At 56.1% G+C, this 25,589-nt stretch overlaps 2 protein-coding genes across 2 annotated transcripts; both read right to left on the bottom strand.

Moving 5' to 3' along the window:
* Positions 1–1,003: 1,003 nt before the first annotated feature.
* PRKCG (protein kinase C gamma) lies at positions 1,004–18,763 on the bottom strand. The gene is made up of 18 exons (XM_045789406.2): positions 18,321–18,763; positions 17,762–17,793; positions 16,707–16,789; positions 13,153–13,264; positions 12,876–13,007; positions 11,556–11,712; positions 10,720–10,854; positions 10,318–10,405; positions 10,007–10,036; positions 8,177–8,329; positions 7,650–7,838; positions 6,793–6,884; positions 6,652–6,714; positions 6,299–6,437; positions 5,196–5,276; positions 3,663–3,770; positions 2,206–2,346; positions 1,004–1,967 (listed from the first exon to the last, which is right to left on the bottom strand). Exons 1-18 carry the CDS (start codon positions 18,488–18,490, stop codon positions 1,779–1,781), a joined length of 2,094 nt encoding a protein of 697 aa, XP_045645362.1. The 5' UTR covers positions 18,491–18,763; the 3' UTR covers positions 1,004–1,778.
* A 2,770-nt stretch (positions 18,764–21,533) lies between these two features.
* On the bottom strand, positions 21,534–25,588 carry MYADM (myeloid associated differentiation marker). Its single transcript, XM_045789409.2, has 2 exons — positions 25,426–25,588; positions 21,534–23,953 (listed from the first exon to the last, which is right to left on the bottom strand). Exon 2 carries the CDS (start codon positions 23,949–23,951, stop codon positions 22,983–22,985), a length of 969 nt encoding a protein of 322 aa, XP_045645365.1. The 5' UTR covers positions 23,952–23,953; positions 25,426–25,588; the 3' UTR covers positions 21,534–22,982.
* Position 25,589: the final 1 nt, after the last annotated feature.

Here is a 25,589-nt window from a genome sequence, read left to right as displayed (position 1 = left end):
GGTCCTGCAGCCGCCGCGGAGCCGGGAGCCGGGCCAGCGCCCCCCCCCCCCGCCGTGATGTCAGCGGGGCCACTCTTAAAGGGGCAGGCCGCCCGCCGAGGGTCGGAGCGGGGGCTGGGGGCCGCGGGCAGAGTATGGGGGTACTGCCACGGTGCTGGGGAAGCCAAGGAGAGCCCCAGCATCCAACTGGAACGAGTCCCGGAAACCCGAAAGCTGCAGGGACGAAGAGACACCGGGGCTCCCCGAGGGAGCCTGCGAAGCTTTGGGGCTCATTCCCCTCCGAACACACAGACATAGGCACACCATTCAACTGGCCTGCCCGGGTCCGGGACTACGTTTTCCATCAGCCCTGGCGGCGAGGGGCCGCACTTGGGGGGGAGGGTCCGCCGCGGTGTCTGCTGGGAACTGTAGTCTATTGGGATTGTTCTTTCCACACACGCACCCCCCCCCCGCCCCCGCAAGTGGGTCAAGGCAAAGAGGCCCGGAGGGAGCGTCAGCCTGTCTTCTGCTTCGCTAGCCGACTCTTAGGTTCACAGGCTCGCTTGTTTGGTTTCTCTGGCGTGGGATCTCCCAGGGGTCTCTCCAGGTCTCTCAATAGGAGGCTTGCCTTTCATCTCCCCTCTCAGGACTGCCCCCACCCCCGCCCCAGTCTCTGGGTCTCAGTGTGGGTCTGTGAGCTTGCGCATGGCTCCGGGTGAGTAGGTGCATGCCTGTGTCTCTGTGCCGGGGGGTCTCTACCTGACAGTGGTCTGCGTGTCCATCGCTACCTCCTTGTGCACGTGCCCACTTCGGTCCTCTCAGCGGCACTCGTGCCTTCCCACACACCCGGTCTCTGCTCTTTTCCTCTGGCGCTGTGGGTACCTTCTCCCCACTTTATGGGTCTCTGTGCTTTCCCTCTCTCTCTGCCGCCCCGCCCCCAGCCTGTGTGTGTGTGTTTCCGTGTACACTGTCCCACCTCCACACCCCCTTCATTCTGCAAGCTTAGAAGAAAACATCCAAACACTTCAGCATCAGCATCCCAAATTTATTCTCCAGCAGCTGTGGCCGGGTGGGACAGCCAAAGAGAAGAGTGGGCGCGGGGAGGAGGAGAGAGTCCCGGAGAGTGGCAGGCACGAGGTGGGGCGGGGGGAGCAGGAGGGAGGAGGGGTTCCGAGCAGGACTGGAGCCATGCACCTGGCAGGCGAGCACTGATGGGTTTAGGGTGGGGGCGGCTAGAACAAAAGCTGATTGAGAACAGCTGGGGTAAGAATCCTTCATACATCCCAGGAATCCCTAGAGTGTAGAAGAGGAGCGCTGGAGCATGGGGGCACAGCCTCCCACTTACTCCAGAATGGAGTGGAGGGGGGGTCGGAAGTGGGGGTTTGTTCTGGAATCCAAGTCTGGAACAGCCCACCCCATGAGACTATTTCCCAGAAAGGAAAGAAAAAAAAAAAAAAAAGAGAGAGAGAGAGAGAGAGGCACGGATTCTACCATAATGGAGTCTAGAACCCCATGGAATTGGGATAATGGTGGTGGTTCTGGAACCCGGTAGAGCAGAGTCCAGAACACTGAGGTGGGGGAGAATCCAGGGCTCAGCACAGCAGAATCTAGAACATGGTAAGGCTCTAGAGACTGTGTGGAGTTTAGAATGCCAGGAACGCTGGGGAAGGGCACCTAGCACCCACAGGGCAGAGGCTAGAATGCTGGGGAGCAAGATCTAAATTGGAAAGGGGGTGAAGAGGGGGCTAAGGCTGGAGCGGGGAGGGAGCAATGGGGACACCTAGTGGCGGCAGGAGAGATTACATGACTGGCACAGGCGGTGGGCTGATGGGGCTGCGGGCGTCCGGGTGCACGAAATCCGGGTTCACGTAGGTGAAGCCTTGGAAATCGGCCTGGTCGATGCTGGCCAACACTAGGCGGTCTGGCGGGGTCAGCGCTGGCGCCGCCCGCGTGAAGAATTTGTCGAAGTTCTCACCGCTGCGTCCACACTGTGGGAAGAGCAGGGAGGGAAAGATGAAATTCTCCTTGCTCCTTGGGTGTCCCTCTGTGTCCCCTCTGTCCATCTCCTGTCTCCTTTGGAATCTCTGCACATTCTTCATGGCCTCTGCAGCTCCCGTTAGGGCATCTCCACAGAGGGAGCCCCACCCCACCTCCACATATAGGAACTGGAGCTCCTGGGTACCCCCACCCTGAGGGACCAAGATTTGTTCCTGCAAGGTGGCTGACCGGACGGGGTCTGAACGGAGGCGCGATCTCCAGTCGTTCCAGGCGCTCCCAGTCCATCCAGCGGAAAAAGCCATGAGCACGGATGGCGGGCTCCCCGTCTGGCCCTGAGCCCAGGCGCTTCGCTGGGTGCTTAGTTAGGAACTGTGGAAAACACAGAGACAGACAGACAGACAGAGTCCCGGACAGGGAGGCACAGAGAACAAGCAAGAGAGAAAGACAAAAACAGAGGAACAGAGACAGAGCATAGAGACCCAGAGAGAGAAGAATAGCAGGGGGGAACAGAGGTGGGGGAGGCAGGGAGAAAGAGGAATGGGGGAGAATAAGTGAGAATGTGATAGATGAACTCCAAACCCAGAGACCCCGGGACAGACAGCGAAAGAGAGAAAAATCAGGGCATCAGGGTACGAGGGACAAGAAACCCAGAAAGAGGAAGCGGACATTTGAAGAATCCCCAAAAGGGATGGGGGAGAGGGAAGAGAGAAAGAGAGAGAAGGAGGGGAAAAGGGAGGGATGAAGGAAGAGAGAGAGAGAGGCAAAGGGTGAGAGAGAGAGAGTGGTTGGAGACCCAGAGCAAAGGGGGAATGAGATCCGAGAGGGGGGGTTAGAGACCCAGGGGAAGGGCAGAGACCCAGAGAAGGTGGGAGATAGAGCAAATGTTGGGGGGAAGCAGAGATGCAGAAAGAGAGGTTAGACATTCAGAAGACAAACCCCCAGAGAGACGGGTAAAGGAAAGACATGATATGAAGGCAGAGACTCAGAAAGAGAGGAGGAGAGTTCCAGAAAGAGGACAGAGACCCAGAGTATGTGTGTATGCGAGTTGGGGGTAAGAGGGGAACAGACACCCAGAGAGAGGGGGACAAAGATGCAAGAGGTGGACAGAGATCCCCAGGGACACAGAGAAAAGGTGGAGACACAGGAAGCCCCATTGAACGTAGATGGAGGCAGAGGTAGGAGACAGAAGCCAGAGAGCGACAGTCAGAGAGAATGGAGACAGGAGCCAGAAGCAGAAGGGTGCTAATGCTTGTTGAAATGCTGCCACGGGCTACGCTCTTTCTCCTGCACTAACTCCACAACCCCATAGAAGAGGCAGGCTCCTGGGGGTTCGGTGGCTTGCCCAAGATCCCACAGGAAGAGAAGTGGCAGGAGTTAGGTTCACCTGACCCCCCCCAGTTCTGGAGAGGCGCGCCCTGGCCTTCCAGCACTCCCTGCAGGGAGCTGGGGAGGGGGTGCAGCAGAGGGCAGGAGACTAGAGGCCATCCTTGGACCAGAGGAGAGAGCAGGGCAGTCGATTAGAGTTCTAACGACATCTCTGTATTACACAAACTTTTCCAGCAGATGGGAGGGAAGTAACTAGAGGGTGGGAGCCTTTTTCTAACACACACAGAGCCACTGCATGGGAAGCTCAGGATGGGGGGGCACAGGTGTTGTTTGGAGACTGGGGGTCAGGGGGCTCTCACCCCCTTGCAGATCGCCACGGCTTCCCGGGAAAGTGACTTGGGGTAAGTGACAGTTTGTTCCATGATGGCCTGAAAGAGCTCTTCCTCATCCTCCCCGTCAAAAGGGGGCTGAGTAAATAGAGGGACAGAGTCAGAGACTTGACACACTGCCTCTCCCCACCTTCCACACCCTCATCACCCACCATGAACACGAACACCCCCCCCCCCGACATCTTAGGGAAAAATTGGACCGAGCCACCAAAGCTTTCTCTCTCTCCCTCTCAGGCTCTCTGGTTTCCTCTCTCAGAAGCACCAGCTCTCTGCACCTCCTTGCTGTTCTGTCTTTCCCTGCTAGGCAAATCAGCAGGGCGTTAATTAGACAATATGTCACTTAAATAGAAGAGAGACAAAAAATGCAGGAAAAACTGTAAAAGCATCCTCTTGGTTGGATGAGTGGCTTCCAAGCTCTTCTGGGGTTAGGAAAAGCAATTCCAAGGCAAGGATTCATCTCTTTCTTTTCCTTCCTTCCTTCCTTCCTTCCTTCCTTCCTTCCTTCCTTCCTTCTTCCCTCCCTCCCTCCCTCCCCCTCCCTCTTTACTTCTTTACCTCCTTCCTTCCTTCCCTCCTTCCTTTTTTTTATTTTTTGGAGAGCGTGCAGGAGCCAGGGAGGGAAGGAGTGAGGAGCAGAGAGAGAGAGAGAGAGAATCCCAAGCAGGCTCCATGCCCAGTGTGGAGCCCAACACGGGACTTGATCTCATCACCCTGCGACCATGACCTGAGCGGAAATCAAGAGTCAGATGCTTAACTGACTGAACCACCCAGTGCCTCCCAAGGGAAGGATTCTTAATGTGGGGTCTAGGAAGTCTGTTTAAACAATTGAGGGGGTCTATGAGCTTAAACAGGGGAAAAAGTACCTCTTTATTTTTTGAAAATTCTAACTGAAATTTAGCATTCCCTTATAAATGTAGGCAAAAACCACAATAGCAGTAGCTGTGATTTCATCACCAACAGAAATCACAGCACATTAGATTTGCAGATACCTCAAAATGTTAGTCATCTCAACTTCAAGATTACTGGTAGATCTTCCTATTTATTTCCCATCACTGTGAGATATTACTATTTAATTCATTAATAGGAAATCACATATATGTCCACATCCCAGTGGTTAATATTTACTTAACTGTATACTTTTAAATTAAATTTATTTAGTTAGCTGAACAAAGTTAAATTAAAATTTTAAACTTTTGATAGCCATTTCAATGTGAGTGGTTTCCTTTGTAATCCCATTATTTTATTTCATGCATTTAAACACATTGTTCTGAGATGGGGTCCTTGGCACCAAAAAGTTTTAAGAACCTCTGGCCTATGGGAAAATAGTGCTTCAGGACCAAGGACAGCACTATCCAGGCAGGACGTCCCCACCTGCTTAGCACCCCTCCTTAGGTGGCAGACATCCCTTCCTAACCTGCTCCTTTGAGATAAAGGCCATGGAACAGGTGGCATCCCATGCCGTGTTGCCTTTAGCCAAGCCAGACTCTCCCCAGCTTCCCTTACCTGTCCTGCCAGCATCTCATACAGCAGAACCCCAAAGGACCACCAATCCACAGACTTCCCATAGGGCTGGTAGGCAATGATCTGGTGAGAAAGGACGGAAGTCAAAGAATCATGGTTTGTGCTTTAAGAAGCCTAAGTCCCCTTCTGACCTCACCCTCTGGGAACCCAACCCACTTTAAGTGTTTTCAATACAAACTCTTACCACTCATACCACTAGGCCAGAGCTCCACATTTTTGGAAAATTCAGAAACAAAATTTACCTACGTAGAACATTCCTTTGGTCCCCAAAATAAAGACTACCTAAGGACGAAGTCAGAAGTTCCACCCAGCTAGAATATTTAGGCAACCGGACCCTCTGCTTAAGGAGAGGGTGCATAGGTGCTAAATTTCAGAGACCAGAGAGTCTTAAACCTGGATGCATTTAAGATTCATCTAGGGGGCTGTTCTAGCACTTAGAATTCCGGCCTCAAGAGTCAGAGTCAGAGTCAGCAACATGTGTGTGTTTTTCAAAATCTCCCCGGGTGAGTCTGATCCCAGCCATGTTTTGAAACCACGACACTGATTTCCTGGGCATTAGCACTGAATCACCCTGAAACACTAAGAAGCGCACCAACACCACCACCTCCGACTTAACTGAGAAAGGTCAGGACCCTCCATCTACTTATATACAGTCAGATCATTAGCTCCACCTCCTTAACAAACTCAGAGTATCCGCCCCCTTCCTAAAATATTCAGGAGACAGCCTCCACACGCCCAGTGTTCCGGGGGCACGGGCCCCACCCACTCAGTACACTGGAAGTTGTCTCCGCCTTCTAGAATAGTCCTGCAACAGGTCCTGCTCTCAGAATCCTTGGGAGCCGAGCAGTGTCACTCCTTTAGAACTCCCCCCACCTCCTCCTGCTTCGCCAGCTCAGACCCCGCCCCATCCACGCGGACTGCAGAGCGCAGGCCTCTCCACGCTGCTTGCTGCTGGACCGCCCACGACTCGCGCAAAGACCCCAGGGTCAGGACCCCCCACACTCTGAATGTTAGACAAAGAGCCCCCAGCCCCCCCCCCCCCCCGCGAAGTTGCAGGGCACCAAGAGCAGCACAGGGAAGCTTACCTCAGGGGCTATGTAGTCTGGGGTCCCGCAGAAGGTGCGGGTCGTGGTCCCGGGGAAGACGTTCTCCTTACACATGCCGAAGTCCGTGATTTTGATGTGTCCTTCGGCGTCCAGCATCACGTTGTCTAGTTTCAGGTCCCTGGGGGTGGGCGGGGAGGCAAGGTTTAGTTTTTGTTTGTTTGTTTTCTTTTAAAGTAAGCTCTACACCCCACGTGGGGCTGGAACTCACGACCCCGAGATCACCAGTCGCTCGCTCTACCCGCTGGGCCAGCCAGGTGCCCCTGGAGCCGCGGGTTTGATCCCTTTCCCTCCAGGGGCCTGACGGCCTCCAGTGAAAGGCCCAGACCTCTCACCGATATATGATGCCCTGATTGTGAAGGAAGAAGAGGCCGATGGCGATTTCCGCTGCGTAGAACCTAGAGAAGGGGGCGGGGCGTCAGAGGTCAAAGGCTGGGGCCCCCTCCCCCGACCCCTCCTCTCTCGGCGAGACTCACGCTGCATGGGGCTCCTTAAACTTGCCCAGCTGCTGGATGTGGTACATCAGGTCGCCCCCCGTGACATACTCCATCACAAAATACAGGCGATCCTGGAGGGGACGGGGGGGGGGGACTTAGAAGAGGGGACACGCTGACCAGAGGGCAGGACGCGTCCATTCCCGCGACTCCAGACAAACTTGGAAGGTTCCCGATCCACAATCAGAAACCCAGAGCAGCGAGGAGGTCCCGAGGACTCTAAGCCAGCCGCCACAGAATCTCCACCCGCCCTGCCCCCTGCTGCTCCGAACTGGTCCGCCCTCTGCGAATGGATGACTGAGGCCCACCATTCCCTGGAAACCCCAGGGACACCGCCACCTCTTCCCGCACCTCCTCACGCAAACGCAACCCTGACCACCTGTTAAGAACCAGAGGTGTTTCGGGCCTCACTGGCAATGGGCAATAACTTTGCCTTAAGTCCAGGAAGCTGGCTACGTTTATCCAGAGCTTTTGGAAGGAGTCATGCTCTCTCAGACCTCTGGCGGTCCTCACGCCTTGTCCCGTCCCACGATCTGGGAGACACGCCCCGTGTCTGACCAGACCTTCTCTCAGAATCCAAGAGTGACAGCTTCGTTGCTTGGAGCCCAGCGGTGGGCAGGCCACTCGGAAGCCGTTCTCCTCCCCGCACTCCCTTTACTCAAAACTCCTTCGCTCAGAACACACCGCACTCAAGACCCCGCCGGCTCAGGCCACGCCCAACAGGCTCCCATCCCGCCGGCCACTCCCAGTCCGCGCGGAAGGTTCTTTTCCGTCGCCATAATCGCAGCATCCCAGAGCAGATGCCTGACCTGAGTCAGCCTCTGCACCCCCTTCCTTACCGGGGTCTGGAAGGTCGAATGCAGCTGGGTGAGAAAGTGGGGCCGGCCGCCCGGGCCTCGGCCCCCCAGGGCCAGCACTCGCTTCTCCACCAGGGTGCAGTCCACGTCGTCATCCTGAACAATCACGTCTTTCTTCAGGATCTTGATGGCGTAGAGCTCATCGGAGCCCCTGCGCTCAGCCAGCATCACCTAGGGACAGAGGCCCAAAAGGCCCAGTCCATCTTGGGAAGGAACCCAGAGATGCAGGTCCCTGCCCCTCCCCTTCAGGGACACGGAGAATGGGAATCCCAGGTCCTCCCTCTCTCTCTCAGGGGACCAGGTGCCCTGATTTTGCTGAGCACTCCCTCAGGGAAAGCACCTGAATCTTTATGCCTGTCCTCTCAGGGGCACTCAGGGGTCCCCTAGAGACCTCTTTGGGGACTCAGTTGCCTAATGTCCCTCCCCATGTATGTCTTCCCTAAAGACCAGGAATCTGATCTCCCCCCAGACATCCTCCCCTTTCCCCCCCAGACCCCCAGGAATCCAACCTTCCCAAAACTGCCTTTTCCTAGAACCATGAGGAAGCTGAAGTCAGAGATGTGCAGACGTCCAGGGCTCGTCCCAAAGAAACAGCGCTTGGAGTCGGTGGGACTGGGAGATGGGGAAGGGATGGGAGAGGAAGAGGGACCCATCCGCACCCGCTGTGAGAAAGGGGAGAGACCCAGAGGCAGTCAGACCCCAGACTGGGATAAGGAGATGCCCCCAAGAGAGACAGCATCCAAGAATGAAAGGGATGGGGAGAGACAGAGAGAAAAAGAAAGTTGCCTCTGTCCCCCCACCTCTTGGCTTAAGAACTTACACTGATTTTCCACAGCCTCGAGGGCTGATCATTTAACTAACACTCAGATTACTATATGCCATTAGATAACCCTGTTATCACCCCTCCATTTTATTTTTTATTCTTAAGTAATCTCTACACCCAATGTGAGGCTCGAACTCATGACCCCAAGATCAAGAGTCTGATGCTCCACCGACTGAGCCAGCTGGGTGCCTCCACCCCACTCCCATTTTCGAGAAGAGGAAATTGGCACAGAGACATTAAATAACTTGCCCAAAGTCACACAGCAGACTAAAAAGCAGAGCCAGAAATCAAAACCCATTAAAGCCAGAGACTGTGTCTCCCTCCTTTTTTGTGTCTTCAGCGTCGCCCAGCACGGAGGGTGTTGAACGGAGGAAGGTCTCTCAGGACGTGAGTGCTGAGCGCATTTCCTGCTGTTCAACCTTCAGAGCACACCCAGAGTCTGAACACCTTTACCACCATTGCTTCCTGCTCCTCCCACCTGAGTCTCCACAGGGCCTCCTCCCCTCTTCCCCTCTGCCTCCGTCTTATTCTCTACACAGAGCACTTGTCCCGTTCTGACCTAAACCACTTCAGGCCACCTTTGATGTGCCCACGTCCCCGCCCCATCTCACCCAGTTTAAAAGCTAAAATCCTTCCAGTGAATGCCAAGTCACACCTCTTCCCTCGCTGACTTAATTTCCTACCTTTTCCCAACCCTCTCCCCGCTTCAGCCCCACTGTCCTCCTTGCTGTGCTACAGACACTCCAGGCCTGCTCCCACCACAGGGCCTTTGCACCTGCTCTCCCCTCTGCCTGGAAGGTTTTCTATCCTTCAGCCTGGAAATCTGGTCTCCCTCTCCTGCACCTGGAGAATCCTGCACTTCCTCCTGGACTCACCCCCCGCCCCCCAGGAGCTTTCCCTGGCTCTCCCGGGCTGTGCCAGCTTCCAGTACCCCCAGTGCCTGAGGCTACTACCTCCATTTTCAAACACATTCCTTCTGGGTGGATGTCTCTATCTGTAACTGTCTCCTACTTTGAAATTGAAGCTCCCCAGGGAATGGACTGATTCTACTCCCAGAACAGGGGCTGGTGTATGTGACACCTCAGGAAATAGGTGTTGAGTGAGCGAGAAAACGAATGGAGGAGAGAAGGCCACAGTGATAAATAGAAAAACTCAAGGATCCGTTCAGGTGTCACCTCCTTCGGGGAGTCTCTCTCTGGCCCCCTCCGCCCTGCCCCCTCCCCCAGGGCTGGCTTAGTGCCTCCTCTAGGCTTCTCGGTGCCCTGGGCTACCTCTGATGTAGTACGTCATCGTGGAATTTAAGTATCCGTCACTGTGTCCTGACCTGGGGGACTTAAGGGTCAGATTCACCTCTGGGGTGCTAGGTTTAATCAGCAAGCACGAGCCCGGCTGCCAAGTCTGTGCGCAGCCCATGTGTGTGGAAATGAAAACAGGTATCAGGGGAGGGAGACGTGGGGAGAGACATGAAGACCACAGGACTGAAACTGTCTCCATTCCAGGCCTAAGCTCTACTCACCTCATACAGTTCCAGGGGGTAGTTACAGGCCTAGGGGAGAAGAAAGCCAGAGTCAGAGCCCCCAGGGAGGGAGGACGTTGCCCTAGAGCAGAGGGTGAGGACTTCAAATCCCCAAGCCATGAGAATGGATAGGAACTCTAATTCCCATCACACCCTGGGGCAGGAGTCCCCTAGAAAAGCAGGGGAAGGAGCCCCAGGGTCTTCTGGGAATTGTAGTCCCAGGACCCGTGGGCAACCAGCCGCTCTGAACGGTGAGCCGCAGGGTTGGACTCCCCCCCCCCCCCCCCACCGGGGAAGCGGGGCCTGAGTACCTCAAACTTCTGGAGGAGGCTGCAGTTGTCAGCGTCAGCCACCGGCACATTGTAATACTCGCCCTCCTCCTGGTTCAGTAACTTGTACCTGACATGCAGACGGAGACCAGGGCGGAGCAGGAGGCGGGGTGGGGGTGGGTGGAGGGTGGGGGGTGCCCCCGAGGGAGAGGCAGAGGGATCAGAGGCGGGAAAGAGACACAGAAAGAAAGACACAGAGATGGAGAGAGAAGGAGTGAGATAAGGAGAGAGGGAAGGGTTGGGGGAACACAGGGAGAGAGGGCCGGGGGACGGGGGCGAGAGAAGCGCAGGGAGGCAGGATGCTGGTGGTCCGGAGGAGCGAGACCACACACAGACGGAGACGGAGAGGCCAAGGCACACCCTCCACCCCTGCCCGGCCCTCACCAGCCGTCCACTGGCGCCTTGAGCAGCTCCGAGACACCGAAGGACATGGCACCCATGAAATCATTGCGGGAAGTCCGGTCCCAGTCCCACACCTCCACGCTGAGCCGGCGCTCCACGTCCCCCGGCTTCAGGTTGCTGCGGGAAGGGTGGGGAGGAGTGAGGGTCAAGCTCCCCACTTGCCCGGCTTCCCCATCCTTGGTGCTGGAGGAAGAGGCAAGCCCTTCTGAGGTGAGCTGGGGTCTGTTCCTGCTCCCTAAAGTGTCTTGTCATCTCTGATCCTCCCGAAGGGGGTCTTCCCCAATATCGGGACCTTGAGTACATCTAGACAGCTCGCAGTCTCTCTCCCTTCCTCCCACATTCTTGGCTCCTTCCCATCCCCGTGTCCTGTCCTTTCTCTCCAGCTCTCTCTCTTATCTGAATCTCTTTGCCCGCTCCTTCCTCTGGGTCTCTGTCCTTCTGTCTTTCAGTTAATTGGCTTCTCTTTCTCTTCCTGCCACCCACCCACCACCCCTCTGCTTACACCCCACCTCCCTTCATTCTGTCTGTGTGTCTCTTTGGGTTTGTGTCTCTTCTGAACACCCTCCATCTCTGTCTCACTTTAAAGTAGTGGGCTTTGATGGAGATTAAATGCACAGATATTTTTCCCTTGGCTTCTGTAATTCCATCCTTCTCCCTCAGTCATTCCATTCCCTCTCCCACCGCCTTTCTCTGCCCTTTTCTTTGGTTCCCTCTATTCTAACACCTCCCACCGTCTGCTCTCCGGGGTCTTGTGGGCCACAGAGACCCTCAGATCATTCTCTGACAGCCATCACAGCGTCCCCTGCACCGAGGCTCACAACACAAAGGTCTCGTTCCACACAGGGTTTAGTGTGGCTTTCACTGTTCGGGTCTTCTGTTTCGTCAAGTTCCGAGGGTCTGGGATGAGCTTCAGCTTCACATAGGGATCAGACAGACCATTGGGATCCATCGGGATGAGGTTACGGGCCTCGCCAACTGAGAGGAGTGAAGGAGGGTATACCGGGTTAGAGATCCAGGAAGAAGCCCCTAAGTCTCCCCCAGTGGGCAATCAAAAACCCAAGCTCTCAGCCTTTCTCACTACCCAGGTGTCTTTGGTCTCTTACCTCTCCAGCACCTGGAAGACAGGACCTAAAGCCCTTTCTCCAGCCAGTGACCCAGAAATCAGACCCAGAGCCCTCTCCCCACTGAGGACCCCGGAGTAAGAACCCAGGCCATATCACCAACAGTAATCCCTAGCCTCCCTCCCAATTAGGTTTTCTCTCCTCCTTCTCTCTCAAGGAACTTGATTTAGAATGGCCAGTAAGAGGGGCTGAAATGGGGCACCTGAGTGGTTCAGTCTGTTGGGCATCTGCCTTTGGCTCAGGTCATGATCCCTGGGTGCTGGGATCGAGCTCCACATCCAGCTCCCTGCTCAGTAGGGAGTCTGCTTCTCCCTCTCTCTTTGCCCTTCTCCCTGCTTGTGTGCTCTCTTTCTCACTCCCTCTCAAATAAATAGATAATTTTTTAAAGATTTTATTTATTTATTTGAGGGGCGCCTGGGTGGCTCGGATAGTTAAGCGTCTGCCTTTGGCTCAGGTCCTGATCTCCAGGTCTTGGGATAGAGCCCCGCATCAGGTTCCCAGCTCAGTGAGGAGTCTGCTTCTCCCTCTCCCTCTGTCTCTCCCCCTGCTTGAGCCCTCTCTCTCTCTCTCAAATGAATAAAATAAAATCTTTTAAAAAATAATTAAAAACAAGATTTTATTTATTTGTTTGAGAGAGAGGGAGAAGCCGACTCCCGGCAGAGCAGGGAGCCCCATGCGGGACTCGATGCCAGGACCCTGAAATCATGACCTGAGCCGAAGGCAGACGCTTAGTCGCTTAGCCGACTGAGCCACCCAGGCGCCCCAATAGACAAAATCTTTAATAAAAAAAAAAAAAAAGGCGCTGAAAGTTGCAAGAGTCAAGGCTGGAGACGCCGCTAGAAGTTGGAAGGGGCGTGGCGGGATGGTGCTCAGCCTTTACAGGCGGGGTCAGGCGGGTGGGCGTGACCCGCAGGGGGCGTGCCTTCCCTGCAGGGTGGGGCGCGCCGCGCTGGTGAATACCTCGGGCCCTTGCCCTGGGGTAAAAGGGCGGGACCAGACAAAGGAGCGGGGCTTCACCTGTGACGTGTATCTCATCTGCCGTCGGTGCCCGGATTTCCAGCTGCAGGCGCCCACGGCGCTCGGTGTGGTCCACCCCGCACAGAGAGGGCACGCTGCGCACACAGCGTCGGTGCACGTTCATCTCGCAGCCTGCGGGGACGAAACCGGAGGTAGCGGGTCCGGCCGCCCCCCACTCCAGACTCCATCCTCCAGCACTACCCGGAGCCCAGACAGTGCGCTTTGAAAGGGGCCCCGGAGCGCCAGGCTCTGGCAGGAGCAGCCAGCGGAGACTCACAGGAGCATTTCATGCCCTGGTGCACCAGCCCGTAGAGGAGGGAGCCGCAGTGGTCGCAAAAGGTGGGGCTGCTGTAGCTGTGCAGACGGAACTTGTGCTTGTTCCGGGGGTCCTGCAGGCAGAGAGGAGACGTCAGGGGGGCCAGGAGCGGGGAGCCCTAGCCCCCTGGGAGAGAAGCCCTTTGAACTCTGCCTCCTCTACCTTGCTCTCCCAGTCTGCTGCTCCACCTCACTCATTCACTCTACAGTATTTATTGAGTGCCTACTGTGTGCCAGGAGCAGCCGTGAACAAACAAATAAAAACTCTTGTCCCCATGCAGTTTACTTTCTAGTGGAGGGAGACAGAAAATAAACACTGTCAATAAATAAAATAGTATGATGGATGGTCGCAGGTGCTTTGGAGAAAAATGAAGCAGGAAAGGGTATCGCCAGGGGTGGGGATTGAAATTTGCAGAGACTGATTACAGAAGGCTTCGCTAACAAGGTGGCATTTGGGCAGAACCTGAAGGAGGTGGGGGCTCCTAGTGTTCTATAGTCCCTATGCTCCCCCCACCTCCCAAAAGCTGTTCTCTGAGGACTTGTGGGCCACGATGAACTCCAGATCATTCACTGTCAGCCTCTGTCAATGTCTGCCCACTGATGATGCCTTCTCTGAGCCCCTTGTGAGATGGAGAACATGACCTCTCAGTTAATGAAAGACCAAGGGTAGGGGTGCCTGGCTGGCTCCATGGACTCTTGATCTTGGGGGCACGAGTTCAAGTCCCATATTGGGTGTAGAGATTACTTAAAGAAAGAAAAGACAAAGAGAAAGAAAGAAAGAAAGAAAGAAAGAAAGAAAGAAAGAAAGAAAGAAAGAAAGAAGAAAGAAAAGAAAGAAAAAAAGAAAAGAAAAGAAAAGAAAGAAAAAAAGACTAAGTGTAGACTGCATAGCAGGGCCTGGCATGCCAAATGTGCTCAGTACTGTTATTTGTGCTGCCGTGGTTACTATTCATGATTTTATTGTAGTCTCCACATAGCCCTGGGTTTAAATAAGAGCTGGGCCATTTACCAGCTGTGTGATTTGGGGCAAGTTAGTGTCCAGTTTTGAGTCTCAGTGTCTGCTTCCGCCCAGTGGAAATCAATAGTCTGTACCTTGAAGCAATGCTGAATGTCCAGATTCCAATTAAGCGTGAACTTAGGACACCAGTAAAGCATTCCTTCCCCACTCCTGGCAATGTCTGAGTGTTAAATAATTTGGTATTTGCCTTTTTCTAGGAATGCATTGCGAGAGCTATTACTAGGGTGAAAATTCAGGATATTCTTGGGCTTTTATTTATTTTTGCAGTTGAGCGGGGATTCTATTTTGAATGACACTTGGGGGGCGGGTAGGGCGTGATGATCTCTTTCAATGCTCTGGGCCTCTAAAGATCTTCAGCTGACCCTAGCTCAAAGGGTGCCCGCTGCTTTAAGTGACACACTGTGTGAAGCTCTCTGCAGGATGCCTGCCTCACAAGCTCCACCACACCACAGACAGAAGCTGTTCTTATCCTCAAGGTGAAATGACTATTAAAAAGGAGACAGTCCAGCAGCTCCAGTTCGAGAGATCAGCGTCCACATTTTGACTCTGCCCACTACCCAGCTCTGCGGCTTCCCCCCACACTGCCCTTTGTGGAGACTCAGCCTTCCTTCCTATAAAATGGGGCGACGAGGCCTCCCTGAAAGGGGTCTCATGGAAATCATGCTTGCCAAGCCCTTCCCCCTTCTTTAGCCCTTGCTCCATGTGACTTTACAACAAGATCAAAAGCATTAAGAAGAAGAGAAAAGAAAGTCAGAGTGAGGTAGAGGAAGACCCCTGCCTTGGTTTTCCCATCTGTCCCTTCATCGGTAATAGCAACAACCGTACGAGGACAATAATCGGTATGTTGTCTCTTGCCACGTACCAGGTACCATCCCAAGCGTTTGACTCACTTAGTGCTCAAAACGATCCTGTAAGGTAGGCATGGTCGTCACCCCCATTTGCAGATGAGGAGCTCAAGAGGTGCAGAGAAGTACTTTAACTTTTGGGGGGTCACAGAGCCTCTCCGTGGGGGAACTGGGATTCAAGCCCAGGTGTTCGGCTCCGGAGCCTCTGCTCCGATGGGGACAGGAACCACACCTCACCTTGTACGTTGCGCAGACACTCTCCTGTGCTGTCTGCAAGATAGCTGCTGAGCGCGTGCAGTGAGCGCTGGATAAATCAGAAATGGTGTTGGGGGTGCAGGTGGGCAGGCAAGGCGGCTCATCAACGACATATATGGGTGCTAGTAGACAGTGGAGCTCAATATATGTTCTATGAAATCACACCCTCTATGCAAACTTCAATTTTCTTCCCCTAAGCAGCTGGCAAAATGTCCCATGGACTTCTGGGGCTCTCTCTGTCCCTCTCTCTCTCTCTGTCTCAGGTTCTCATTCCATCTCTTCATCTGCTAATCGTAAAACTGGCTCCAAGCCTACGTCAAAACCTGGGCTAGACTCTCAAGCCCCCTGGCTTCATTGAACTACCAAAACAAGCGGGGGGAGGTCGGGATTTATATGCTGTCCCACCCAGTAGTCACTAATCACACGTGGCTGTTTAAATTTAAATCAGTTCAGATTAAATGGGGTTTAGATTTCCGTTGGCCAGTCATGGTAGCCCCCCCAAGTGCACCTCTAGCTATTGAGGTGTGGCCGGTGGCTGCCATCCTGAACAGCGTAGATAGAGGCCCCGAGAGAAGAGCCCCACAGCCAGACAGAAAGTGAAGGAGGGATCAGGAAGGGGCCACAGGGTCGACTGTTCTTGTAAGTCATGGGAAGCGGAGGGGGGGAGAGAGAGGCTGTGTGTGTATGTGTGCGTGCATGAGGGATCTGTATATGCACGTGTGTGTGCTCATGGGGGATATGTGTGTACACGTGCACCTGTGTGTGTGTGTGCTCATGTGTGTGCACTGAAGGGTCTCCCTGGGCGTCCCTCTTGGCGTCTCAGAAATCCTTCTCCTTATCTACCATTTTCTATTCTAGCTTGTCTCTCTGGGTATCTGCAGCCCTGCTTCCCTGGGTTTCTTGTCTCCGTCTGTCTCTCTCAGCTCCTGTGGCTCACCTTCTCTTCCGCCTGGGCTGCTGTCTCTGTTCCATGCCTCTCTCTCTCTCTCTCTCTCTCTCTCTCTGGGTCTCCATCTTTTTCTGCATTTCTGAGATTCTCTCTCTGTCTGATCTCAGTGCCTGCATTAATAGTTGTCTCTCTCTCTGTCCCTCAACTCTCCGTTTTTTTTAATCTCTTGACCCCTGGATGACAGCCCACCCCTTCCAACTCTCATCTTATGTCCCCTCACCCCTGCATCTTCTCTGTCCCCCACTTGTGTCCCCAGCCTATCTCAGCCCCCTCTCATTTCCCCTTTCCAGGCCAAGGGCAGGGAATCTGGGCCAGACTAGCTCCCCCTATCTCTCCAGCCCCCCTCCCCTCCCAGCCTTAAAAATAGCAGGAGAAATTGGGACGGACGCCGAGGGGGTGAGGGCGGGGGCGCGGCCCAAGGAGGAAGATTCAGGTGTCCGGGCACTCACATCCGTCTGGGGGCCCTTCCCAGCGCCTGGACACTCGAAGGTCACAAATTCGTGGCATCGTCGATGAACCACAAAGCTGCAGACTGAAGATGAGAATCACAGAGACACAGGGACAGAGAGAGAGCCCAATGGACAGAAAATCAGAGAGAAACCCCTACAGAAAGAAAACCAGAGAGGGGGGGGCCCAAAATCAAGAGAGTTTAATAGAAAATCAAAGGAGGACCCCAACACGGAGTAGGGGAGGGAAACCAGGAGACAGAAATTCAGGAGATGGACCCAAAGACAGACAGAAACAGAGACACAGAGCATCACAAAGCAGAGAGACCCCAGTGCCTACACACAGCCCAAGGGAGACACAGACGCAGAGACAGACCGAGAAAGACAGAGACACAGGGACACAGAGAAAATAGGATCCCATAGACAGCCACAAGCCCACCGAGGCAAGAAAGCAAGAAAAGAGGCAGGTTGAGGAGGAGAGAAAACAGAGAAATGTCCTCCGACAGAACAGAGAGAGCAGCGACTTGGGCAGAAGTGAGTCTGGGGGCCGCTGCTGGCCTCCCCCTCCCTGACTCACTCTGTTCTCAGCAGTAGCAGCTGGTGCTTTAGGACTCGCCCCCCTCTCCCGCCCCCCATAACTGCCAGCCCCGCCCGGCCCCCACCCGCCCATTGGTGACCCCACCCGGCCTGCCCCTGCCTAGGACTGTTGGTGTTGTCATGGCGACAGCAGCTTGGGGGGGGGGCTCTGACTTCGCATCTCCAGCCCCCCCTTTCAGCTCCCCTTTTCCAAATCTCCCTGTTCCCATGGCAACAGATTCTCCAAATATCTGTCCCCACCTGGAGCTGGCCGAGGGAGGGGCCCCCAGCACCACCTCCGCGGTGGCCCCGCCATCAGAGCTCCCCCCCCACTGCAGGCTGTGTCTCTGCCACACCCCCCGCCCCGGGCTCCCCCGCGCCTCTCTGGGGACCAAAGAACACGTGTGTCAAGCCTCCTGGGCTGTGGGGCCCCAGCCTCCACCCTCCTGAGGGTCCCAGGAGTCCGAGACCCCAGCTCTTACCTTGACATTGCAGGCCCTGTTTTCCAATTCCCCTGCAAAAGCAAGAATCAGAGGTCAGCGCAGAAAACGGTACTCGGGCCTCCCACCTCTGCCAGCCTTACTGCGCCTTGCTCCCTCCTTGAGCAGGACCCCAGCTGCTTCTTGTTCTAGAACCCAGAAATTCTGGCCCTCAGCCCTTCTTTTCTCAGACCCAGGAGCCCAGGCCCCCGGCCCCTCCTCCCTCAGACCCAGGAGTCCAGCCCCCAGCCCCCTCCTCCCTCAGACCGAGTCCAGACCCCCTCAGCCCCTCCTCCCTCAGACCCAGGAGTCCAGGCCTCCAGCCCCCTCCTCCCTCAGACCCAGGGGTCTGGGCACCCAGCCCCCGACTCAGACTCAGGAGTTCAGACCCCTAGTTCCCTCCTCCCTCAGACGCAGGAATCCGGGCCCCCAGCCCCTTCCTACCCTAGGACCACGAGCCAGGGCTGCAGCCCTTTCCTTTCCCAACCGTCAGGGGTCTGGGGTGACAGGAGTCTCCATCCCTCGTTCCCTCGTCCCTCAGGCCCCCAGCCCCTTCCCTCACCAGATGAAGTCGGTGCAGTGGCTGCAGAAGGTTGGCTGCTTGAAGAAGCGGGCGGTGAACTTGTGGCTCTTGACTTCGTGGACCACCTTCTGCCTCAGAGCCCCCTTTCTGCAAAACAGGGGCCGGGGTCCCCCCTCTGAATCGCCTCCGCCGGGGCCCAGGCCTGCCATGGCCCCAGGAACGTAGCAGGGACCAGGATCCTGCCTTTCTGGGGAAACAGGTGGAAGGGCGAGGAGCCGGAGACTCGGGAGAGCACTGAGCCACGGGGAAATTGCGAGGAGGGAAGGAGAGGGGCGAGGCACCTCCAGGCGCGGAGCGCAGGGCAGGGAGCGGCTCCCCGGGGCGCGCCGGCTCCGCCAGGGGGAGCGGGCGGGCAGGGCGGAGAGCCGAGGGCAAGGGCGCAGAGGAGCCGGAGGCAAGGGCGGCGGCGGCGGCGGGAGCTCCAGCTCAGGCACCTGCTGAAATGTGGGAGCCCCGGCTGGGGGGAGGCGTTGCCATGACGACCGAGGGGCGGGGTTTCAGCTTAAAGGCGTCCCCCCTCCCTGAGGCTCGGGACAAAGGCCCTCCCCCCGACACACGTGCGCACACCCACTCCGGGGGCTGGCTGGAGGGAGGGGGCATCCTCTGAGCGGAGCCCTGCCCCCACCTCCTTCTGTCGCCGGGTCCGGGTTTCCTCCCCACTAGGTGCCTGGGTGGGTCCCGTTAGCCCGCTGAGACTCCACTCGGTTCCCTGGGTTTCTGAGTGTGTCACCCTGCTTCATTACACAAACTTTGTATTCAGTGCTGGGGACACAGTGGTGAACGGGGAGGCCTGGTCTCACTCTGCCGCTCTTCAAGTCTTGATTTCTCTCATGGCCTGGGTGAATCTGTATGTCTGTGTCTCCCTCTGGGACTGTCTCTTGCTCTCAGTCTCTATCCCTGTCCCAGTGTTCCTGGCTCCCTGTCTGTGTGTCTCTGTCCCTGTCCCAGTGTTCCTGGCTCCCTGTCTGTGTATCTCTGTCCCTGTCCAAGTGTTCCTGGCTCCCTATCTCTGTGACTCTGTCCCTGTTCCTTGCCTCTGTTTCTCTGTTTTCTTTGCTCTGTGTCTGTCTGTGCCTGTGGCCATCCTGTGACCCTCTCTGGGTCTTGATGCCCCTATTTCTGTGATGTCTGTCTCACTGTGAATCCGTGTCCCTTGGCCTCTTGCCAGATGTCTCCTACATTCCTGTTTCTGTCTCCCTGAAACTCTCCCTCTTCCTGCCTCTATTTGTCTCTGTGGCTGTCTCTCAGCCGCACTCCATCGGGCTGTGAGTCTCTCTGGGCCTCCGTGTCTCCGTTCCTCTGTGTCTTTCTCTTTGAGAGCCAGTCTCTGTCTCTTCCACTCCTCAGCCCTCCTTTTCCCCGTGTCTCTGTGTCTGCGAACTTCCCTATGCCCGTCCCTCTCTCTGACCCACTCTCTGGCTCTGCCAGCGTCTCCCCCTGTCGCTGGGGGTATCTCTGAATGTTTGAGCTCGTCTGTCCCCCCCACCCTTACCCCGCCCCCCATCTTTATCCCTTTCTCACCCTCTCCGGCTAGGAACCTCTCTCTCCGTGCCCGGGGGTCTCCCCGTCCCTCCACGTCCCTCTCTGGCCCTGGAAAACCCTGTGCATCTCCGTCCCTCCGAACGTCGGCCCTGCCGGGCTCCGGGCTCCCCTCTGTCACTCCGCCCGCGTCCCTGCCCCTCTCGAGTCGCGCCCCGCCCTCCCCCAACTCCCGAGCGCGGACGGTTCCCGGCTCCCAGAGAGCCGCTCTGTTGCCAAGGGCAACCACGGCCCGCCCCGGGCTGCGGGGTGAGATGCATCCTGGGACTTGGAGTCTGAGCCTGCCGACCACCTGTTGCGGCGACGCGGCCGAGAACTTCCTCTCCCGGCGTGCCCCGCGAGACGGGGCGGGGCGCCGCGGAGGCGCCTGGGGTCCCCGCTCACCACGGCTTCTCTGGGAATTTTGGGGGTCCGGGGCCCGCTTCCCGAAGCCGAAGGGGAGGTGAGGGAATCCAACTCTTCTCCAAACCCTTCAGAAGTGGGGTGCTCTTGCCTGCCAGCCACCTCCAGGCGTCCGGCCCGCCCAAGAGCAAGGATATAGGGTGAGGGTGGCCCTGGAAACTGACCTGGGAATCCCACCTTTGCTCTGCTTGGCTGCTTTCCCCGCATCAACAACCAGCCCATCACCCCCGGGTTCTAGAACTGTTTTCTTTGGTCCCTTCCAGAAGGGGTTTAAACATGGTGGGGGCGAGAAGGCCTTGGAGGAGGCAGGCATTGGTGTGGATCGGAATTCCGGGGTGGACACTGCAAAGATCGAAAGGCGTCTCCTCGCCGAAAAGGAGTGTATCTATTCCAGTTAGCCCTTCCTTCTCTTCCGGGGGTTCCTCCCCCACCCCGTCCCTCGACATATCTCTTGCCAATGGCTTTTGCGGGTGTTAAGTGCAGAAAATGGGCTGCATGATCCTGCGAGTTTTGCGGATTTATGTTTATGTATTTGTGATTCTCCTCAGGCTGGAGAAACGGGCAACAGGATCTTCTGTGGGACAGAGATTCATTGTAGGAGTAATTTGTTTGCTCTTTATCAAGGTCTTCTATGGACAGGTTGTGTCAGGGAGCTCAGAACTGAGGGTAAGACGGAGCTGAGGGTGGGGAATGTAGGCAGGGTCAGGTCCTGGAGGCCCGGTCGGAGGAGCTTTGGTATTACCTGTAGGCAGATACGGAAGGATTTGAGCAGGGGAGAGCAGCGTCAGATGTTAGAAGCATCCCCCTGGGGCCAGGGTGCGCAAGAGGTGGGCTGGGGTACTAGCTCAGGACAAAAAGATGATACCTGAGCTGGGTCAGGAGTCTGGAGGAGGGGACAGTTGAGGAAGGACCAACAGTGTCTGGTGAGCGACTGACAGCAGATGGGAAGAGCCAGTACCCGGGTTGGCAGGCTCGGGAGCCTATTACTGAGATGGGGAACCCGAAGAGCTGATTTTGGCAAGAAATGTTGCACTCAGATGGGGACACTAGTTCTGAAATGCTCACGGGACTCCAACGAGGGACAGATCTTACTCATTTCAATCCTAACTAGTTCTCCTGGTTTGGGAGAGTAAATTGGGAGATCCAAAGGCCAAGGCTGTCTTGGCCCCAGGCCCCCTATCCCACCAGACCCAAGAATCTGGACCTTGCCCTCTCTCCTGGAGCCCTCCCCAGCAATAAAGCAAGCACAGCTTTTCTTTTATCTTTGTATTGATGTAAAAAACAAAACAAAACAAAACAAAAAAACCATTATGGATGTGGGAGTGAGGGAACGGACAAGTCTTCCCTCTGTGGTTGACAGCAGGGACTGATGGGAACCAGAAGCTCCAGGGAATTTAAAAAAAAATAAAATATATATTTATACATTTATATATATGACATTATGTGTGAGTCCCAGAGAAGCAGGAAGCAGCTACAGGAAGCAACTAGCATGCAGAAACACACGTGTGTGTGTGCGTGTGTGTGTGCGTACCACACTCGAGCAACGCAATTCCTCTGACTATGGCAACAGTGATCCCCACCTACCCAACCCCCCCACCCCCCGCAAAGAAAAAGACATTGAAAAGAAACTTTCCTTTTAGAAGAGGGCCACCCCATATGTTTTGCCCTCGTGACCAGGAAAAGGAAAAAACAAAAACCAAAAAAACCCAGGCTCACATTGCCTTGAAGGCCAACAGTGGCCAACCTCTCCTCCCAGCAAAGGCACTACATGCTGTTTCTAACACTGAGGCAGGAGGGCAACATCCCTGCCCCCCACAAATACTCGGACAGTTGTCTTTAAGACTGTACGGTTCTTTGCCAGCCACTTTTTCAATAACCCAGAGAGCAGTTGGGATGGAAAGCATCCACCCTTTACTTCCTTTAAGATGGCCTCCAGGCAGCGGAATTTTAATAAGCCTGGCAAAAATTCTGGAGCCAATCTCAGGCAAGGCGGGGGGCCAGGCAGGGGCCAGGCAGGGCCCAGGGACCCGCAGCCCGTGCTTTAAGCCTCATGCCCACTGCAGATCATTGGCCTCCAGAGATTAAAGGGAACATGTACTGTACATCCCCCCACCACTGGGGGAAAGGGAGTCCCACCCTTAGCTACCCCCCCCACCCCCACAAACGCACACGTACACACCAACTAAGGCACAGCCAGGGCGGGCAGGCATGCTTTGGCAATGAGGCCCCTCTCCGGGAGGCCCAGGGTATGAACAGCTGCAAAGGGGAGTGGGACGTGGAGCTCAGCACCTTTGTAGGTGGGGGGCAGTGGAATGGCGGCAGAGAAGAAAGAAGTCTCAGAGCTCCCAAGGAAATCGGAAGAAAGAAACTGGGACAGAGGTGGCCAGGATACGGGCAGGTGAGAAACCAAACAAGAGGACCAGAAAAGAGCCGAGAAACAGAATAGGTACGAAAGAAGAGGTGAAAACAGAAAGAGGCAAACAGGCCAAACAGGATGTGGGCAACCCAACAACAGGAAGGAAAGGCGAGAGCACCAGGAGAGAGGAGGCAGGAGCTAAAGGAACGGAAAAGAGCAGGATGAGTCAGGAAGGAAATGAGAAAGGTAGGCGAGAGGGAGCCAGGAAGAGGAAATTCGGGCTTGGGAAAGAAACCTCTGCCGACAAGAGGGAATTGAGAGTTCCCTTCGTCGTCGTCGGAGCCTCAGACCCTCACGAACACCAGGCGGGCCGAGTACACCAGGTCAGCCAAGTAAGCCAGCAGGTTGATGGCCGTCAGGATGGCCACGGCCAGTCGGCGGTCCCAGGGGCACACGTAGTAGGTGTGACTGCGGCTGCAGCTCACATCCTGTGACCGGTGGGGCCAGCCACCGTGCCTCTCGCTGAACTGGTAGAGCGGCCAGAGAACAATAGCGGTGGCGTACAGAAGGACGGACAGCAGGGCCAGGCCCGACAGGAAACTGGGGAAGGAGATGGGCAGCATGTTGGTGCAGTCGCCCAGGTTCAGCAGGATGGCCACGGCCGCCAGGATGAAGCAGATGGAGTACACGGCCACACACCACTCCAGGGCCGGCTGGTGCTGGTACAGGGAGGGGTTGCTGATGAAGGCGAAGATGACGCAGGCCACAAAGGTCTCCAGCACCTTGAGCAGGCCTGGCACGGTGGCCATGTAGCCAGTGATCTCCCCGGGGCGGGCGCGGGTCCAGGCCACTTCGGTGGCATACGCCACGCAGGCGATGCAGGAGAAGGCGGTGGCGGCGATGGCGTGGTCCCGGGAGCGGCCGTGAGACAGGAACTGGACGTAGGTGGTGGGGTAGATGATCGAGGCCGACAGGCAGAAGAGGGCAGCGTAGCAGGCATAGGTGATGGGGAAGTTTCTCCAGGACAGGGGGAAGCGGGCCTGGAGCCCGCATAACTCAACTATGAGGATGATGAGGGTCACAGAGAAGCAGAAGCACCAAGTGAACATGGACCAGTTACCCATGGCCCCGGTCCAAGCACCCACACTGGCCACCAGTGAGAAGGCCACACAGGTGGACAGCAGCTGCAGCAGGCGGAGGAGGCCCAGGGGCTGGGTCAGTGCCCGAGGGGACCCCACGATGGTTGGGGAGCCCAGGCCTGAGGATGACGACGTGGTGGTCGTGATGGTCGTGCGGGTCACTGTCACCGGCATGGCTGGGAAGAAGAGAAAGGAAGTGTCCTAAGAAGGTTCTAAATGTGGGAATCCAGGCTCTCAGCCCTTCCTCCCTTGGGGACAAAGTAACCTGGACTCTAGCTGGGGGGCACCCAGGGTGCAGGCTTTTCAGTTTTCAAAGTGGGACAGTTGCGGGCCTAGGGGGATGACTTGGTCACCCAGGTCCCAGCCCCCTCCTCCCTCTGGACTCGGGTTTCCCACCTCCCGTGTCAAAACCCAGGAGTCTAGGCTGCCTCTCTCCTTCCCTCTCTCTGCAACCCAACTATTGTAAAACCATCTACCTTTCTTCCCATCCCAGACACTCAAAGGTGCCCTCATTCCCCCAGGGACTCAGCCACCCAGCCACCCCAGATTCTGCTCTAAAACCTCCCGGACCACGGGTCAGAACAAGAGGCCCTGCTTGGTGAGCTCTACCTCCTCCCTCTGGGTACCCAGGGCTCTGCACCCCTGCTCCTGCACCCACCTGATTTCTTTCACTGAACAGGCAATTCCAGCCTCCAGACATTCAAGAGTCCAACCTCCACGTGGAAACATTCTCAGGGACCCACATGTGATCAGAGCTTCCAACCTCCCAGCCTATCTCTGGAACAGAGTCTGAGCTCTGGAGAATGCTTCCTCTCATGCCCACCCCTCACCTCAGAGATCAAGGGTCTGGGCCCTCCATCTGAATGCCTCCTGGGATTTATTTGGGTCTGGAGTACTGTCCCCAAGGACACTGAGCTTTCTCCTGCCTATGCCCCTCCCCCACATGGAGTCCAAACTCCAGTTCCCCAACTTCCAAGAAACAAGCGCCCCAGATGCTTAGCTGTCCAGTGCCCCAGCCCCTTCCACTGAAATCTCCAGGCCTCTCACGTCCAGTTACATAGTTTCAGACCTTAGGACTCCGGGCCCTCGGCTTTAAGTTCACCAGACACCTGTAGTCTGGGAAATCAGCTTCCTTCTTCCATCCCTCTAGAACCTACGATTTCTACCTCCTTGTCCTAAAGACCCTCAGGGATAGAGAGCCCAGCCTCTCGGGGACCAGGTGTCCAAATCCTCCCACAGGCCCTAGGACATCTAATCTCTCAGCGGCCACCCCTAAAAAGCTCAGAAGGCCTCTCTCAGCCGCAGGGAAATAAAACTTCCTCTTTCCAGGGTCAGGCATAGGGGGGCCTAGAGGGCAGTAGAACAGGCTCTAACCCGGCCCAGCTGTCCCTGCAAGAGGCCCAGAGGACCCAGGGGCCCAGGTCCCGGACACACTTCTTTCTCTGGTACACAGGTGTCTGGGTCTCTTTCCTCGGAGAGCAAGCTCCAAGGTCCTTCTCTCAGGATCTAGGAGTCCAGGCCCCCAGATGCTCTTCCCTCTGACACAAATGTCCAGGTGAGAAGCCCCCTCCTCCCTCAGACCCAGGAGTCCGGCCCCCCAGCCCCCCAGCCCCTCCTCCCTCAGACCCGGGAGTCCAGGCTCACTCACCAGCGGTCTTTGCCGAGAACCCCGACGGAGAAAGATCCGGGTGTGGAGGTGGATGAAGTGCGACACCTGGAAAAGGCTAGTCAGAACACAGGAGGGAGGGAGAGTCGGCGTCCCCCTCAGCCCCGGCTCCGCCCTGCCGGGACCCAGGCGACCAGCCGGCGCGC

This window comes from Ursus americanus, chromosome 21, assembly GCF_024610735.1.
Source record: "Ursus americanus isolate L20-20 chromosome 21, mUrsAme1.1.p, whole genome shotgun sequence".
Taxonomy (NCBI): Eukaryota; Metazoa; Chordata; class Mammalia; order Carnivora; family Ursidae; genus Ursus; species Ursus americanus.
This window is presented reverse-complemented; position numbering and strand designations above follow the sequence as displayed.